This window comes from Zootoca vivipara, chromosome 16, assembly GCF_965207765.1.
Source record: "Zootoca vivipara chromosome 16, rZooViv2.hap1.1, whole genome shotgun sequence".
Classification (NCBI taxonomy): Eukaryota; Metazoa; Chordata; class Lepidosauria; order Squamata; family Lacertidae; genus Zootoca; species Zootoca vivipara.
In genome coordinates, this window is record NC_142599.1 from 17,698,397 (window position 1) to 17,715,967 (window position 17,571).

General features: G+C 48.3%; 1 protein-coding gene across 1 annotated transcript; it reads right to left on the minus strand.

Annotated features, from left to right (window-relative positions):
* Positions 1 to 4,107: 4,107 nt before the first annotated feature.
* PXMP2 (peroxisomal membrane protein 2) lies at positions 4,108 to 17,543 on the minus strand. Its single transcript, XM_035099306.3, has 5 exons — positions 17,398 to 17,543; positions 10,385 to 10,489; positions 9,087 to 9,249; positions 6,005 to 6,124; positions 4,108 to 4,643 (listed from the first exon to the last, which is right to left on the minus strand). Exons 1-5 carry the CDS (start codon positions 17,505 to 17,507, stop codon positions 4,575 to 4,577), a joined length of 567 nt encoding a protein of 188 aa, XP_034955197.1. The 5' UTR covers positions 17,508 to 17,543; the 3' UTR covers positions 4,108 to 4,574.
* Between the last annotated feature and the right edge of the window lie 28 nt (positions 17,544 to 17,571).

Here is a 17,571-nt window from a genome sequence, read left to right on the forward strand (position 1 = left end):
GACATCTGGTGGTAGAGCTGAGCAACAGCCACTCCTTTTCCTCAAAAGGCCATGGGCAAAATATTGCTCCCCTTCTTTGTGTCGATCTGGATCTGATCCGGCAGCAGGAGTGTGAGCTCTGCAGACCCATAACAGAATAAGGCAGCCTCATCACAGAGAGGAGAACAGAGGCACAGAGTGGCCACCTATTTGCCTGTGCCTACCCAGGTGGCGCTGTGGGTTAAACCACAGAGTCTAGGGCTTGCTGATCAGAAGGTCGGCAGTTCGAATCCCTACAATGGGGTGAGCTCCCGTTGCTCGGTCCCAGCTCCTGCCAACCTAGCAGTTCGAAAGCACATCAAAGTGCAAGAAGATAAATAGGGACTGCTCTGGCGGGAAGGTAAACAGCGTTTCCATGCGCTGCTCTGGTTCGCCAGAAGCAGCTTTGTCATGCTGGCCACATGACCCGGAAGCTGTCTGCGGACAAACGCTGGCTCCCTCGGCCTATAGAGCGAGATGAGCGCTGCAACCCCAGAGTCGGACACGACTGAACCTGATGGTCAGGGGCCCCTTTACCTTTATCTTACCTCTTAGGGCTGTTGTGTTAAATGGACAGAATCCATTTGCACAAACCCTGAGCTGCTTTGACGATAGGTGGGATAAATAAATAAATATTCATATTTTTAATGCAGGCGAGATAGCTATTACAGTGGTACCTTGGTTCTCAAACGCCTTGGTTCCCAAATGCCAAAAACCCGGAAGTAAGCGTTCCAGTTTTTGAACGTTTTTCGGAAGCCAAACATACGATGTGGCCGTTGGCTATTGTTTCAGGGGCGCCTGCACCAATCAGAAGCTGTGCCTTGGTTTCCAAACATTTCAGAAGTCAAACTTTTGTTTTTGCTATTTATTTTGTTTTTGAGGCTTTTTCGGTTAATTTGTTTTTGTGACTTTGTGGAACCCAGCTCAGCTACTGATTGTGTGACTGCGGAAAGGGACAAAAGCCCCCCATCCAAACAATGACTATCATCAGTGCAGGTAAGAAATAATAATAATATTAATTTTTATAATCTACAATACCGTCTTATTTAATTTATAGTAGAGTACATTGATTATTGCTTTCATTTTATGGATCTATGGTCTCGTTAAGATAGTAAAATTCATGTTAAATTGCTGTTATAGGGGTTGTTTTTAAAAGTCTGGAACAGATTGATCCGTTTTGCATTACTTTGTGGTTCTGTTGGTGTCAGCCGCCCTGAGCCCGGTTTTTGACTGGGGAGGGCGGGGTATAAATAAAAATTTATTATTATTATTATTATTATTACTTTCTATGGGAAAGCCCGCCTTGGTTTTGGAATGCTGTGGTTTTGGAACGGACTTCCGGAATGGATTCAGTTTGAGGACCAAGGTACCATTATAGTTTCCCTAGTTCCATACCAAAGGAAGCAGCGGCTGCTGCCGCTGCTTGTATAAAGATACCATTCCTGACAACCAGGGCTGGGCGATATCCGGTTTCCAACATCATGATACGGTATATCGCCAGCTAAATATTGTGATGTACAGTGGTACCTCGGTTTAAGAACAGTCTGGTTTAAGAATGATTTGGTTTACAAACTCCGCAAAAGCGGAAATAGTGTCTTGGTTTGAGAACTTTACCTTGGTCTAAGAATGGAATCCGAACAGTGGAAGGGCACTGGCGGCGGGAGGCCTCATTAGGGAAAGCGTGCCTCGGTTTAAGAACCGTTTTGGTTTAAGAACGGACTTCTGGAACGGATTAAGTTCATAAAGTCATAAACCGAGGTACCACTATACTGATACGGTATATCACAATGTCTGAAATAAGGATGGAGCTACCGTCTGTAGAGATATTGGCTGGCTTCATGGTTTTTCCCGCATTTTGATTTTTGCTGGGCCCTACTCTCGTGATTTGCTGCCCCCTCTGCAGGAGGAAGGGGAGAGCTAAGCCGGCAAGAGTTAACAGGACTGCAGGAATCAAGAGAAGCGTTGGCTGGTGTCAGGGTTGTTAAGACTACTCCTGAGTAACGACCTTCCACATACTTGCCTTTCAAAAGTCTTTATTGGTGCACATTATTTACAGTGTAGTGAGCTGTCGGTTTCATGTCTTCTCATTCCGTATCAGAATCCGGCACTGCCCCTTTTCGCGACTTTGACCAACATAAAAGCCTCAGGACAGTGAATCTCCTCCCCTTTCTCCTCCTCCTCAATACCGGTGTCGGGAGGAAGGGTCTACGGTCTGCCTTCTCCCTGTCCACCCTTCCCGCCTCCCTCTTTTCCTGTCTGTGGAGCAGGGGCTCTCCAATGCTGCCAGAGCCCTGGCACTCCTTCTCCGTCTCCTGACTCACCCCTTTCAGACCCCGCGCTTTCATGACTGCTTGGAGACGGGCTGCTCCTGATGAGAGGGGGGGTTCTCTATAATCCCTCCCCCTTACAGCTGGCTTCATGGTTTTCCCCACAGTGATTTTTGCATAGCACGCACACACAGAGAAGCCAAAAATTATGAAACTGTTAGCGCAACATGGGCTTCAAACTGGTTTTGGGCGATATATTGATATATCTCCCAGCCCTACTGGCAACCTTGTGGTTATTAGCTGTGAAGATATTGTGACAGTTTTATAAATATTTTTAGATGCTCTCAGTGTTACTCGAACGTTTTGCATTTTTTTTTCACTATTGTAATGTTTTGCTGTATTACATACCAACGTACAAATCAACGGAATGAAGAAACTGACAAGGCCAATTTACAAGAAGCACAGCTTCTGGATATTTTGACTTAATTTTATAAAATGTTGCGTGCCATGGAGAAAGTGGCTGGAGGAAATTGTTCCTGCTTCTCTTCTAACATCTGAAATGCACACACCCCCCACACACACCCCTTTTAGAAGTTTTGCATCTGCCTTCATACTAATAGGGGAACCAGATTCTTGCCATCCCGCCAAGCCCTGACCCCACCACCATCCTGTTGCAGTTTAATGTGAAGCTTCTTTCATTGGCAAAAGTAAGAAGAAAAGAAGCTTGCAGATGAGCAGAATACCAATTGGGTGTTTAATACCAACTGGGTCCAGCCACTGGCTCTCATTCCAAAATGGGATGCAGGGGGAGGACCTTAATTTGTGCCTAGTAGAGGGTTAAATGGCAAGCAGATTTGCAGAAGCAAATCTTCTCTTCTCCATGCTTTGTTGTTGTTTAGTCGTTTAGTTGTGTCTAATTCTTTGTGACCCCATGGAGCAGAGCACGCCAGGCACTCCTGTCTTCCACTGCCTCCCACAGCTTGGTCAAACTCATGTTCGTAGCTTCGAGAACACTGTCCAACCATCTGTCCTCTGTCGTCCCCTTCTCCTTGTGCCCTCCATCTTTCCCAACATCAGGGTCTTTTCCAGGGAGTCTTCTCTTCTCATGAGGTGGCCAAAGTATTGGAGCCTCAGCTTCAGGATCTGTCCTTCCAGTGAGCACTCAAGGCTGATTTCCTTCAGAATAGATAGGTTTGATCTTCTTGCAGTCCATGGGACCCTCAAGAGTCTCCTCCAGCACCCTAACTCAAAAGCATCAATTCTTCGGTGATCAGCTTTCTTTATGGTCCAGCTCTCACTTCCATACATCACTACTGGGAAAACCATAGCTTTAACTATACGGACCTTTGTCGGCAAGGTGATGTCTCTGCTTTTTAAGATGCTGTCTAGGTTTGTCATTGCTTTTCTCCCAAAAAGCAGGCATCTTTTAATTTCACCATCTGCAGCGATCATGGAACCCAAGAAAGTAAAATCTCTCACTGCCTCCATTTCTTCCCCTTCTATTCGCCAGGAGGTGATGGGACCAGTGGCCATGATCTTAGTTTTTTTTATGTTGAGCTTTAGACCATATTTTGCGCTCTCCTCTTTCACCCTCATTAAGAGGTTCTTTAATTCCTCCTCACTTTCTGCCATCAAAGTTGTGTCTTCTGCATATCTGAGGTTGTTGTTAATGGAGCCTAAAAATTGCATTTGCCTTTTCTGCAGCTGCCTCACTTTTCTGGCTCACCTTCAGCTCGCAATAGGGTTGCAATCCTTTTCGCACATCCTTCCCCCCCCCCCTAGCCAGGTATCCCGCCTCTTCAACAAAACCAGTCATTTCCCCCTTTTTTATCGTTTAAGAGATTAATCTTCTCAATTTTATTTCTTTTAGAAACATACACATAAAATGGCTTGTGCTGGTTTTCCCGATTCCAGTACACATTTTTAAACCGTTCCCATTAAAGCACCATTTTTTAAAAAAGAGTTATTGCCTGCTGTCTGTCGCTTCCCCCCGCCCAAGAAAAACTAAACGTTAAGAAATGAGAAACAAAATTAATAAACGTAGTGTACCAGATGTGATTGTTAAAGTGACAGGGCCCAGAAGGACCCAGCTGGAAGATGGCACAGCGCATCCCATTCCCATCCCTGCTTTCCTCAAGGTGCAGAAGAGTCTCGGACAGTAGCTCTGCAACGGCAGGCAGCAAATCAGTTCTCTAAGCACAGTCCCTCGTCCTCTGCTGGCTGCCCTGGCAGGCAACTTTATCAAGCATGGAGGGCAGCTTCCTCTTCAACCGGCAAGCTCCTACAGGGTCACTTCTTCACAGAGGCCAGGTAGGCAAACCAGAAGAGGGCCACCAGGTTCCCAAACAGCACCTGGAACTGTGTTCAGGGGAGGAATTTGGTTAGGATTTAAGTTCTGACCTACCACCTTCACCTCCCTGGAGGTGCTTGTCGGGGACTGAACCCGGGACCTTCTGCATGCAAAACAGAGGCTCTACCCAGGGCGAGCCAAAGGCATTCTGGCACCTGAGGCAAATCACAAAATGGAGCCCTTCCCCAGCAGGGAAGAAAGGATGGGTGAAGATCTACATGGGTTAGAGGGTGGTGATGATAACGGCAAGGTTGCAGGTTCGATCCCTGTGGGGGAACAGCTGCCTATTCCTGTACTGCAGGGGGTTGGACTAGGATCAGTGTTTCCCAAACTTGGGTCTCCGGCTGTTGTTGGACTACAACTCCCATCATCCAGTGGTCCTGCTAGTTAGAGACGATGGGTGTTGGAGTCTGACAGCAGCCAGAGACCCAAGTTTGGGAAACACTGGACTAGATGATCCTCAGGGTCCCTACCCAGCTCTAAAAATTCTGTGGCTCCATGATTCTACATCAGGAACAAGGGGAGAAATAAAGGGATTTGCTGTACAGTGGTGCCTCCCAAGACGAATTTAATTCGTTCCACGAGTCAATTCGTTTTGCGAAAAATTCGTCTTGCGAATCGCGGTTTCCCATAGGAATGCGATTCACAGGATGAATTTTTCGCAAAACGAATTCGTCTTGCGAATCACCATCAAATCTCAAGACACATTCGTCTTGCGAAAAATTCGTCTTGCAGGGCATTCGTCTTGCGAGGTACCACTGTACTTGTGGATTCCGCTGCCCGGGGCAGTCTCCTCCCTTTGCCTCATGGCTGGGCCGGCCCTGGCTCTACCCCTGAGCTACAGCCATTCCCTTAAGAAACGGGAAGCTGACTGTCTGCACTGACTGGCAGCGGCTCTCCAGGGTTCTCAGAAAGGGACCTGTTCCAATTCCACCTCACAATGCTAAGGATTGAAGCTGGCGCAAGGAAGTTGCCCTCTCATTGAGCTACGGCCATTGCTACCTTTCATAACACTAGATGCGCTATAAGTTCAGGGCTGCCTTAATACAGGGGTGGGGTTAACCTGTGGCCTTTCAGATGTCGGTGGACTCCAACTCCCATCATTTCCGGCTGCCCTTCATGCTGGCTGGAGCTGATGGGATTTGGAGTCCAACGTCTGGAAGGTCCTAGTTATCCCAGCCCTAAGAGGACTGATAACTTCATGGATGCACCCCAACCACTTGGGAGACATGCATGTAAGGAATGAATGCCCAGGGGCACGTGGAGGGAATCATGTGGGTCTTCCCCTGCCCCCCCCCCCGGGCTCAGCACCCCACAGAGTGGGAATCGCCCCGCCCCCCGCCCCCGACCAAAAAGCGAGTCTTCTCACCTGCATAGGTACGTAGTTCAGATTGATAAACTGGACCGGCGTCCACACCTTCCAGTTCATCTTGAGGGATGTCCAGTAGCTGGATTTCATCCTCTTGACAAAAGCAGAGGTATCCTTCCCCTGAAAGACACGGAGGGATAAACTGAGCCAGAGGAGCCCTCCAGGGAGGGGGGGATGGACCAGGGGGAAGCTCTGCACCTCTTCTGCTGTGGTTCAAGTCCCAGCCAACCAGGTCCCTGTGTTGGTGCTGACCTTTAAAGCCCTAAACAGCCTCAGCCCAGTATACCTGGAGGAGCATCTCCATCCCCATCCTTCAGACCGGACACTGAGGTCCAGCTCCAAGGGCTTTCTAGCGGTTCCCTCACTGCGAGAAGTGAGGTTACAGGGAACCAGGCAGAAGAGGGCCTTCTCGGTAGTGGCACCCGCCCTGTGGAACGCCCTCCAATCAGATGTCAAGGAGATAAACAACTGACTTTTAGAATACAGTGGTGCCTCGCTTAACGAATGCCCTGCTTAACGAAATTTCCGCTTAAGGAAAGGTTTTTTCTAGCGGAGGTTGCCTCACTAGACGAATTCATTTTACAAAAAATTTGTCTAGCAAATCGGGGTTTCCCATAGGAATGCATTGAAATTCAATTAATGCGTTCCTATGGGCAAAAAAAAATTCAATGCATTCCTATGGGATTCGCTAGACGAATTTTTCGTTATAAGAAAAGACCCGTGGAACGAATTAAATTCGTCTAGAGAGGCACCACTGTACATCTGAAGGTAGCCCTGTTTAGGGAAGTTTTTTTAATGTTTGACGTTTTATTGTTTTTTTAAATATCCTATTGGGAGCTGCCCCGAGTGGCTGGGGAAACCCAGCAAGATGGGTGAGATATTATTATTATTATTATTATTATTATTATTATTATTATTATTATTATTACCACCACCATTCTACCCTCACAACAGCCGTGTGAGGCAGCTCCAGCCAAGAGAGAGAAACAACTGGCCAGGGATTCACGCAGGTTACTTTTACATTTTATTTATGTATTTATTTCTTTAAAAAAGAAGTGTATACTGCTATATCATTAAAAGAAAATCAGAGCAGTAATAAATTAAACTAAAACGGACATCATTGCCTGAAGGATGCGTTCTTAATTGCTCACATAATAAGCCTGAAAGAATAGAAAAGTCTGCAGCAGGTGTTTACAAGAAGATGCCTGCTGAATCTCTACAGGCCTGGACCGAAGATACTCAGCTATTGCTGTTGTTTGTTTGTTTGTTTGTTTGTTTGTTGTCAAATGAGCCTTAGCAACTTGAGGAATGACCAACAGTGTTCCTGCAGATGATCTCGGCGATCTAGTTGGGACATAAGGGCTCAGCCGGTCCCTGAGGTCCCCTGGACCTATGTTGTTCAGGGATTCGCATTTTAGAATCATAGAATCGTAGAGTTGGGAGAGACCCCAACGGTCACCTAGTCCAACCCCCTGCAATGCAGGAATCTCAGCTAAAGCACCCATGACAGGTGACTACCCAGGCCCTGCTTAAAAAACCTCCAGTGAATGAGAATCCACAACCTCCACTGTCAAACGTCTCTTGCTGTCAGAAAGTTCTTCCTGGCATTTAATCGGGATCGCCGTTCTTGTACCGTATCTTGAAGCCCTTGGTTCGGGTCCTACCTGTTATGTATTCAGTGGTCTATGTTTGCCTGAGCTTGAGTCTGGACTAAGGATTCTAAGCCGCTGTGTTCTGATTCAATACATGATGTCCAATCACAGAACATTTCAGGATTTGGGCCTCTGCCATTGGCCCATAAGGTCTGAGTCACAATTCGCAGCTTGGAAGTTTAGACAGCCAATCACGTTGGGAGTGGGAGTGGCCCAGGCCTTTGAAAACATATATAAGCAGTTGCTTTGCTCCTGTTGCCCAGTTCTGTTAGTTCAAGAAAGGTTCCTGCTGCTATCCCTGTGTCTTGCCCCATGGGAACCCACCTACACTTCACTACACCTCCTGAGCAAGAGGAGAAAAGCTTGCTCCACATACGGTCACCGTCACCGCCATCCTGATCAACTGATGGGCACAAGCCTTTCCATCACAGGGCAGACCCAGGGATACACAGTATTTTTCGCTCCATAAGACGCACCTGACCATAAGACACACCTAGTTTTTAGAGGAGGAAAGGGGGAAAGCCCCGTTTTGGGGGGGATCAGCTCAAAGTTGTGCAGCTTCTTTTGCAAAGGGGAAAAGCCACGTTTTTTGGGGGGGGGTCAGCTCACAGTTCTGCAGCTTCTTTTGCAAAGGGGAAAAGCTCTATTTTTGAGGATCAGCTCAAAGTTGTTGAGCTTACTTTCCAAAGAGAAAACATCCTGTTTTTATGGGGTTCAACTCACAGTTCTGCAGCTTCTTTAGGAAAGGAAAGGGAGCCGTTTCTGCAGTTTCCAGACAGATAATCTAATCAGGCAGTCACATGTCACTGGGGAAACAAACAGCCTCCGTCTGCAGAACATTAAACAATGGAGGCCTGGGCAGGGGGGCGGGCGGAAAGCATAGCTGCCAAGTATCCTGTTTCCGCCGGGAAAACCCCTTTTTTCTTACCGTTTCCCGGCGGTCTCCCGTTTAGTGAAAAATCCCGGTATTGTCCCTTAAATCGGCTTTTGCCCGGCGGCCATTTTTCTGGTGCCGCTTTGCCCTTCTATGGGCACCAGAAAATGGTTAGGGTTAGGGTTCCGTGCATGACCAGAAGTCGCGTGACGCGACTTCCGGTGGCGATTTGCCCTTCTATGGGCATCAGAAAATGGCGGCGCCGGCGCCGGAAGTCGCTTTTGCGTGTTTCCGGTCATGCGCGGAAGCGACTTCCGGCGCTGGCGCCGCCATTTTCTGGTGCCCATAGAAGGGTGAAGCGCCACCGGAAGTTGCGTCACGCAACTTCCGGTCATGCGCGCGCTGCCGATCCCGGATCTTTACGTTCCGAACTTGGCAGGTATGGCGGAAAGGGAGCCAGCGATCGACCACACATTCGCTCCATAAGACGCACAGACATTCCCCCTTACTTTTTAGGAGCAAAAAAGTGTCTCTTATGGAGCAAAAAATACGGTACCTCCAGCAGGTTCATGACGAAGTAGTAAAGCACTAAGAAGGCTGGGGCAACCACAAGCCGGTCCAGCAGGAGTCTCTTGGCAATGGAAACGGGCACATCCGATGGGAACCATCGCTCCAAGTAGAGGTAGAAATAGTGGCTCAGTGGCCCAGTGAAGAAAAACCTGGAGGGGCAGGAAGTGAGATTGTACATTGTTCATACAGACATCATTCTGCCTCTTCGAAAAATATCAGCTGAACTGTAAAAACTCGGCTCCAGACAGTTTAAACCCCAGCAATAAAACCCATAACCTTCCCCCATTCGCTGAGCTGCTGTGATATCATGCAACCTCCTGGCTGCTAAGAGGAGAAGGGATTGTTCACTATTTCGCAAGATTGTTTTACTACATCACAACCCTGGTAGTCAGAAAACCTCTGAGCCGATGTTAAAAACGTTTTTGGTTTTTTTTTTAAAAAGGAAATTCAAAAGCATTGAACGGGCGATTAAAATTAATAGTAATTAACAAGGAATAAAACACGTGTCACTTCGACATGTCTGGGTCAGCTGGCCTAAGCAAAAAATGTTTTAAGCGCTCACCAGAAAGAGAGCAGCGAGGGGCATTTGGGGGATGCCAACAACGGGCAGGGGGCTCCAAGGGGCAGCCATTGCCAGATAAATATTTGGCTGCATGGCAATGGTTGCAATGTATATGGGGAAAGGGACATCCTTGTTGCCCCCCCCCCCGCCAAAGGCAAATTCCAATTGTGCAGGTTAAGAATGTCAGAGGAGCCTGACTGCTGGATGTGGCCCATGGTCTATCTAGTCCCCAAACTCGGCCCTCCAGATGTTTTGGGACTACAACTCCCAGCATCCCTAGCTAACAGGACCAGAAGCCAGGGATGATGGGAATTGTAGTCCCAAAACATCTGGAGGGCCGCATTTGGGGATGCCTGATCTAGTCCAACATCCTTTTCTCACAGTGATAATCCTGCAAGCAGGACCCAAGAACAACCAAAGCACAAGGGCACTAGAGCCATCTGCAGTTTCCAGGAAATTGCATTCAGAAGCGTTACTGCCTCCACTGGTGGAGACAGGGCATAGTAACTATGGGTACCATTATTCTCGTTTAAAGCCATGCGAGTTGGTGGCCCTCGCTACCTCCTGTGGCAGCGAGTTCCACAGTTTAACTATCTGGCGTGTGAAATCTGGCTGTGGTCCTGCCAACATCCCTATATTTCCATACGGGCACAGCACGCTTTGCAAACCTGCCCAGATCTGCCCTCGGAAGAATGGGGCCCCATTCTGGCCCCTACACTTACCCATAGATGAAGAACCTCAAAGGGCCGGCCAAATCCAGACCTCTTTTCTTCTGGTTCTTCTCAACGATCTGAGCCAGAAAACTCCCGAGAGCCGAGAGGACAGCACTAGAGGAAGGAAAGGAGAGAATGTCTCAGAGGCCAGCCTGGGTCAAGCAACAAAGCCACTCATGAGAAGAGCCTGCTGGATCAGTATCCTGCTCTCACAGTGGCCAAGCAGATGCCCCAAAGGGAAACCTGCAAGTTGGACCAGCGCACAACAGTACTTTCTCCTCCTGTGGTTTCCAGCAACTGGTATTCAGAAGCATTTACTGCCTTCCAATGATGGAGAGGCCATTGTGGCTAGTGGCGATCAATAGTCCTTTCATTCATGAATTGGTCTCATCCTCTTTCGAAGCCTTCTAGCCATCCCTGCCTGCTGTGGCAGCGAGTTCCACAGTTTGACTATGCGCTAAGCGAATAAGTCATTTCTTTTCTCAGTCCTGAATCTTCCAATGCTCAGCTTTGCAGCATGTTCACGAGTTCTAGCATTAAAATCAAGTTAAAATCACCGGGCCAAAGAAGAGGAATTTGGCAAACTGGCCTCGTAAACACAAGAGGCCTGTATCATAACCTGACACATGGAGGCACCTCTAAGTTCCTCCCTGAGCCCCCGCCTTGCTCGGAATCTCAGGGTGAGTCAATTCATGCAATTGTAGGTTACTTGGGAGATTATTAACACACTTCTACAGCTCGTCCAGGATTTAACAGCAGCCTCTCTGGATCAGACCAAAGGTCCATCTCATTTAGCTGTGCCCAACCTGGTGCAATCTAACAGAACACATTTTTGTACGTTAGTTCCTCTGACGTATGTGTTTCTTCCCACACTTTAACCTAGACAATGAATCTCTGAGCACATTACTTGGTCGGGGAACCAGATTGCAAAATTCAGAGAAGCGCGAATTTCAACGGATGTCTAAGTTTCGGTTCATGCATTGTTCCAGAAAGTGTGATTTCGGTGAGGTTTGCCTTTACCTGGATAGCTCAGTTGGCTACAGCAGGCATAGGCAAACTCGGCCCTCCAGATATCATCCCTGACCACTGGTCTGTTAGCTAGGAATCATGGGAGTTGTAGTCCCAAAACATCTGGAGGGCCAAGTTTGCCTATGCCTAGGCTAGAGTGTGGTTCTGATAATGCCAAGGTTGCAGGTTCGATCCCTGCATATTCCTGCACCGCAGAGAGCTGGACTGGATTATTCTCAGGGTCCCTGCCAGCTCTACAATTCTATGATTCTATGAAATGAGAAAGGAATCCAATTTCTGCCCCACCCCTTTCTCCAGGTGAGCACCTGTGCAAAACACAAAAAGATCAACAGAAACGTGGGTTGCTGGGATTTGGAAATACTCCCAACCCCTTCATCTTGAGGTCTGCAAGAGCTCTCAAGAGATGGGTGGGAAGGGGACCCAAATGAGCCCTTGAGAGCTCAAGCACTTTTGCTCAATACTCTGGCAAGGAAAGGTCATCTAGTCTCAGCCAGAGGATGCATTTAGCTTTGGGGAGCATCGCATTTGCTTTTCTGATTATAAGGCAAGAGCTTCTATCCCATTTTCTAACTTTCCTTTCGCACTGCGGTGCTTGTTCAATCATGGAACTGCAGGTTTTTTTTGTTTTTTATTAAGACTTTACAACAAGTTTTAGCATAATCAAAAATTCAAATTACATTTTACATTTTCAGTTAACATTTTACATTTTCAGTTATAACTTCCCTTTCTGGTTTATAGCATATTTATTTCTTCTACATATAATTCTATATGCCTTATGTACTAAAATTAAAGTTGTACCTTGTCAGTCTGTTCTTAACATTTTAACCTCATTTTTAAATATTATATTTGTCCATTTTAAGTGTATTACTCGAATCCTCCAAGTGAGTTCATTTCAGTGCATTGTTTAAACTCTATTCCAGTTAATTACTTTTTAAAGATTACCTTTTATATGATTTTAGCTATTTGTATTTTATCTGTCTAGCTTTAATTTGTGTAAGATGCCTTGAGTCCTGGTCTGGGGGGTAAAGATGGGATGATGATGATGATGATGATGATGATAGGGACGCGGGTGGCGCTGTGGGTTAAACCACAGAGCCTAGGGCTTGCTGATCAGAAGGTTGGCGGTTCGAATCCCCGCGACGGGATAAGCTCCTGTTGCTCGGTCCCAGCTCCTGCCAACCTAGCAGTTCAAAAGCATGTCAAAGTGCAAGTAGATAAGTAGGTACCGCTACAGCGGGAAGGTAAACGGCGTTTCCCTGTGCTTCTCTGGTTCGCCAGAAACAGCTTTGTCATGCTGGCCACATGACCTGGAAGCTGTACACCGGCTCCCTCGGCCAATAACGCGAGATGAGCGCCGCAACCCCAGAGTCGGTCATGACTTGACCTAATGGTCAGGGGTCCCTTTACCTTTACCTTTTACTGTTTATATACTGTTTACCTAATAATAATAATAGTCCCAGGTTAATAATAATAGTCCCAGGTTAAGGGGGCTACCGATGATTTTTTTTTTCCTGGAATCAAGGAACACGGAAATGAGTGTTGAACATGCTATATATCACATTAGTTTTCCAGAAGTGGCTTTTATGCTGTGTGAAAGCTCAAGCACAATCTGGGAATTAGCAGTTAGGCAAACTCTGGGGAAATGGAATTAACAGCTGCATGAATGAAGCCGGACATGACCCAACTCATCAGAAAGCCTGTTTTCAATGCTCAAGTATAGTTCCCCACAGAACTATACTTCGCACCCCAAAGCTTTGACCCCATTTCTTTGCTAAGAGTGTGGAAACTGAAGCAATGCAGGCAGCAATGCCCGAGAGAGCACCCTTACTCCCACAGAGCAATGAGGCAGAGAAGCTTCAGATCATGCAGGGTCTCGTAGCACCTTAGAGGCTAAAACCTTGTATTAAGAACATGAGGAGGGCCTGGTGGGCCAGTGACCTGACCTAGTCCAGCCTCTTGTTCTCACAGTGGCCGCCTACCTGCCTGGGGGGGGGGGGGAGAGAGACCAACAATCAGGACCTGAGCACAAGAGCAACATTCTCCCCACCTGTGGTTCCCAGCAGCTAGTGTTCAGAAGCATTGCTGCCTCCAACTGTGACTATCATGAATTTGTCCAGCCCTCTTTTAAAGCCATATAAGTTGGCGGCCACCACTGCCTCCTGTGGGAGTGAGTTCCACAGTTTAACTAAGCACTGTGCTTCCTTTTATGTGTCCTGCCAAGGCTTAGGGCAGAATAAGCACGCTGACCATTCACGACAGAAATCATTGACAATAAAAATATAATAATAATAATAATAATCATTTATTATTTACACCCCACCCATCCATAGCTGTCAAGTTTTCCCTTTTCTCGCGAGGAAGCCTATTCAGCATAAGGGAATTTCCCTTTAAAAAAGGGAGAACTTGACAGCTATGCGCCCATCTGGCTGGGTTTCCCCAGCCACACTGGGTGGCTCCCAACAGAATTAAAAGCACAATAAAACATCAGACATTTAAAACTTCCCTAAACAGGGTTGCCTTCACAAAACAACCCTTTGCACCCAGCTAGGAACGCTTTGCAGGCTAAGGCTGTTATCCTTACATAAGCATACTTGGGTGCATAAGCCCATTTCAGCTCAGTTAAGAGCCGTTTCTCGGGCTTAGGATCTGGCTTCCTTAACAATGCAATATGGACGAAACAAAAAAAATAATTCATTCCAGTAGCACCTTAGAGACCAACTAAGTTTGTCATTGGTATGAGCTTTTGTGTGCATGCGCCCTTCTTCAGATACCCAATATGGAGTTGGGCAAATCCTGCTCCATTCAGCCTGGTGGATCAGGTTGCTAAACCAGTCCAGCAAGACGCTGTTGAAGTTTCAAGGAAGGTTCTAATCTGAAGGTTGAGATCTTTAAAAAAGTTCAACTACTAGAGATTATTTCCTAATAAACCTGTTGGTCCTGGGATGGAACCTTTTAATGCAAATTAAAGCTGTCTTGCAGACTTTACATGCCCAACCCAAAAAAAACAGCAGAGGTGACATCTCAACATGCAGAACTACAGTTTCCCACGATTCTTTAATCCCCAGGACTATTAAAAGTGGTACAGTTGAGCTTTATACAGCGCAAATGTGGCCTAGGTCTGGGGGTGAGAACCGACTTCAAATCCCCGCCCAGCCGCTGGGTGACCTCAGGCCAATTGCTTGCTCTCAACCTAACCTTCCTTGCAAGGGTGTCGCAAGGAGGTGATGCACGAAATAAACACACTGACTGTTGGCAACAGCAATAGTTCACCACACAGGGGCAAAGGGCAGCATATAAGTGTTAGAAGATAAAATACCGTGTTTCCCCTTTTTTAATACGTAGTCAGAAAGTAAGCCATGGCAGGGTTTTTAACCATTTGAGAGCTATAAGACATACCCCGAAAATAAGCCATACTTCCGCACCAGCTAGCAGGACCCAGCATGCCGGCCGCGACAGGAGGAGGAAGCCTGCCGGGTCGGGTCAGTGCCCGGAAGCGGCGGTGGCTGCTTTAGTGCCAATAAAGCGTGCAGCAGTGCCGCACGGAGCACCAGCCAGCAGGACCCAGCTCCTGCAATGCCGGCCGCGGCAGGAGGAGGAAGCCTGCGGGGTCGGGTGGGTGCCCAGAAGCGGTGGCGGCTGCAGCGCTGACAAAGCGTGAAGCAGCGCCGCACGAAGCACCAAGGGCACGAGCGGCAGGAGGAAAGAGAGAGAGGCTCGTTACTTGCGGCACTTTAAGAGAAGCAGCCAGAACCGATCTCCATATTCCGAGCCTCCCTTTTGCGCGTGCGGGCATGTTAAAGCCCCGATCACTTCACTCCCCACTTCTTCCTCGCCATCCCTCCCTTTCACGCATTGCCTTGACCCCGCAGCCCCCCTCCCTGGCCATCTTCCCCTAAGTGCAGCGCTGCTTCGTGAGCGCTGCAGCCGCACGCTCTCTGTGTGCGCGTGTCTCTTTCTTTCTCTCCCTGTGCGTCCGTCTCTGTGTGTGTGTGTGTGTGTGTGTGTGTGTGCGCGCGTCTCTCTCTCTCCCCCCCCGTGCGTCTCTCTGTGTGTGTGTTTGTGCGCGTCTCTTTCTTTCTCTCCCCGTGCATCCGTCTCTCTCTGTGTGTGTGTTTGTGCGCGTCTCTTTCTTTCTCTCCCCGTGCATCCGTCTCTCTCTGTGTGTGTGTTTGTGCGCGTCTCTTTCTTTCTCTCCCCGTGCATCCGTCTCTCTCTGTGTGTGTGTTTGTGCGCGTCTCTTTCTTTCTCTCCCCCGTGCGTCCGTCTCTCTCTGTGTGTGTGTTTGTGCGCGTCTCTTTCTTTCTCTCCCCGTGCATCCGTCTCTCTCTGTGTGTGTGTTTGTGCGCGTCTCTTTCTTTCTCTCCCCGTGCATCCGTCTCTCTCTGTGTGTGTGTTTGTGCGCGTCTCTTTCTTTCTCTCCCCCGTGCGTCCGTCTCTCTCTGTGTGTGTGTGCGCGCGTCTCTTTCTCTCTCTCCCCCGTGCGTCTGTGTGTGTGTGTGTGTGTGTGTGTGCGCGCGCGCGTCTCTTTCTTTCTCTCCCTGTGCGTGTCTCTCTCTCAGTGTGTGTGTGTGTGTGTGTGTGTGTGTGTTTGCGCGCGCGCGCGTCTCCCCCCCCCCACAGAGAAAAGGTTCCGCTTCGGCTCGTCATTCAGCCGCGCGCGCGCGCCAGGGGCATGGGCCCAAGCCTCGTCCCCCTCGCGCTTCCCTCACAAGCATCTCAGAGCGGGACGGGTCACGGCCTCCCTCCTCATTCCTCGGCCGGCGTGAGAGAGCCCGGGGAGCAGAAGGATCCCAGGTTTAACCCCCAGGTACCCCCAAGTTTGAAATTCTGGAGAGCTGCTGCCAGCCTGGTTGACAGCAAAACCTGGATAGCACAGTAGGCTAGAGTGTGGTGTTTATAATGTGCGCGGAAGAGAGCACCGAGTGTCCTGAGCCAGTGGGACCCAGTTGTACCAGCACTTAAAAAAAAAGACACCCCCTGAAAATAAGCCACCGTGTGTTTTTTTGAGGAAAAAAAGTTATAAGACGGTGTCTTAAAAAAGGGGAAACACGGTAGTTTGACATGGGAGAGTGACAACCACCCCTAAGTTCTAGGAAGGGCAAAGTCAGGAGATTCCTTGCAAGAAAATGATACTGTGCCCCGGCCCATCTCTGTAAACAGAAGAATTAAGCCACCTTCCTCCAAACAGGTGCTGTTGAAATGCTACAACTCCCTTCACCCTCCACCAGCACTGCCGTGCATTTTAGCAAATAACATGTATTTTAAAAAGCAAAGGAAGATTTTTTTTTTAAAAAAAAAAACGGACACACAGAACTAGTTTAAGCCTGCTTTCTTGGAATGAATTTCCAGCGAGTTCAATAGAACTTGCATGCCTAGGACCCCACAATTAGTGATTCACCATGGCTACTCAGAAGTAAGTCCTGCTGAATTCCATGGGGTCCTGCTCCGTATGAGTTAAGACTGCATGATTCTAACACAGGACTACCCGGATTCTGAAATGCTTTCTCTGGAGCAAGCCCCAACTAAGTTCAATGGGACTTGGTTCCTAAGAAATTAAGTTTAAAGGTAGCAGGAGGCTGTTCCTGGGCAGCCACCTGACTGCATGCTTACTCGGGAGTAAGCCCCACAGACTTAAATAGGTATTCCTCCGCAGCAAATGCAGTTTCCGGGGATTGGATCCAATGTCAGCCCAGCCCTACTCAGAGTGACCTATTTTAGTGAATGGGCATCACTAACTTAGTTTCGTTCATTCCAACGGGTCTCCTCCAAGTATAGCTTAGTTGAAACGCAACACAGTTGGTTCCAGAACACGGTTACTCGGGAGTAAATACCATTGAGTTGAGTGGGGTTCCTACTCCATAGCTGTCAAGTTCTCCCTTTTTTAAAGGGAAATTCCCTTGTGCTGAATAGGCTTCCTCGCGAGAAAAGGGAAAACTTGACAGCTATGTCCTACTCCCGAGTAGAAAGCATGCTCAGGTTCGCAGCCCACGCACCTGGAGACAGCTTTCGTGAGCACCGGGTAGAGGCGCAGCAGGAGCAAGTAGCGCGCCAGCAGCTTCTGGGGCAGCGGCCCCGATTCGGGCTTGGAAAGCGCCGGAGACATCGCGCAGAAGAGCCGGACGGAGGAGCAAAGGAAAAAGCGCTCCGGGAGGTCCACTGCGCATGCG

Coding starts and splice junctions, on each gene's coding strand:
- PXMP2 (XM_035099306.3), bottom strand. CDS start 17,507: ATGTCTCCGGCGCTTTCCAAGCCCGAATCGGGGCCGCTGCCCCAGAAG. Junction 10,490..17,397: donor CTCACGAAAGCTGTCTCCAG/GTGCGTGGGCTG, acceptor TCCTTCCTCTAG/TGCTGTCCTCTCGGCTCTCG. Junction 4,644..6,004: donor TGAACTACGTACCTATGCAG/GTGAGAAGACTC, acceptor CCCTGAACACAG/TTCCAGGTGCTGTTTGGGAA.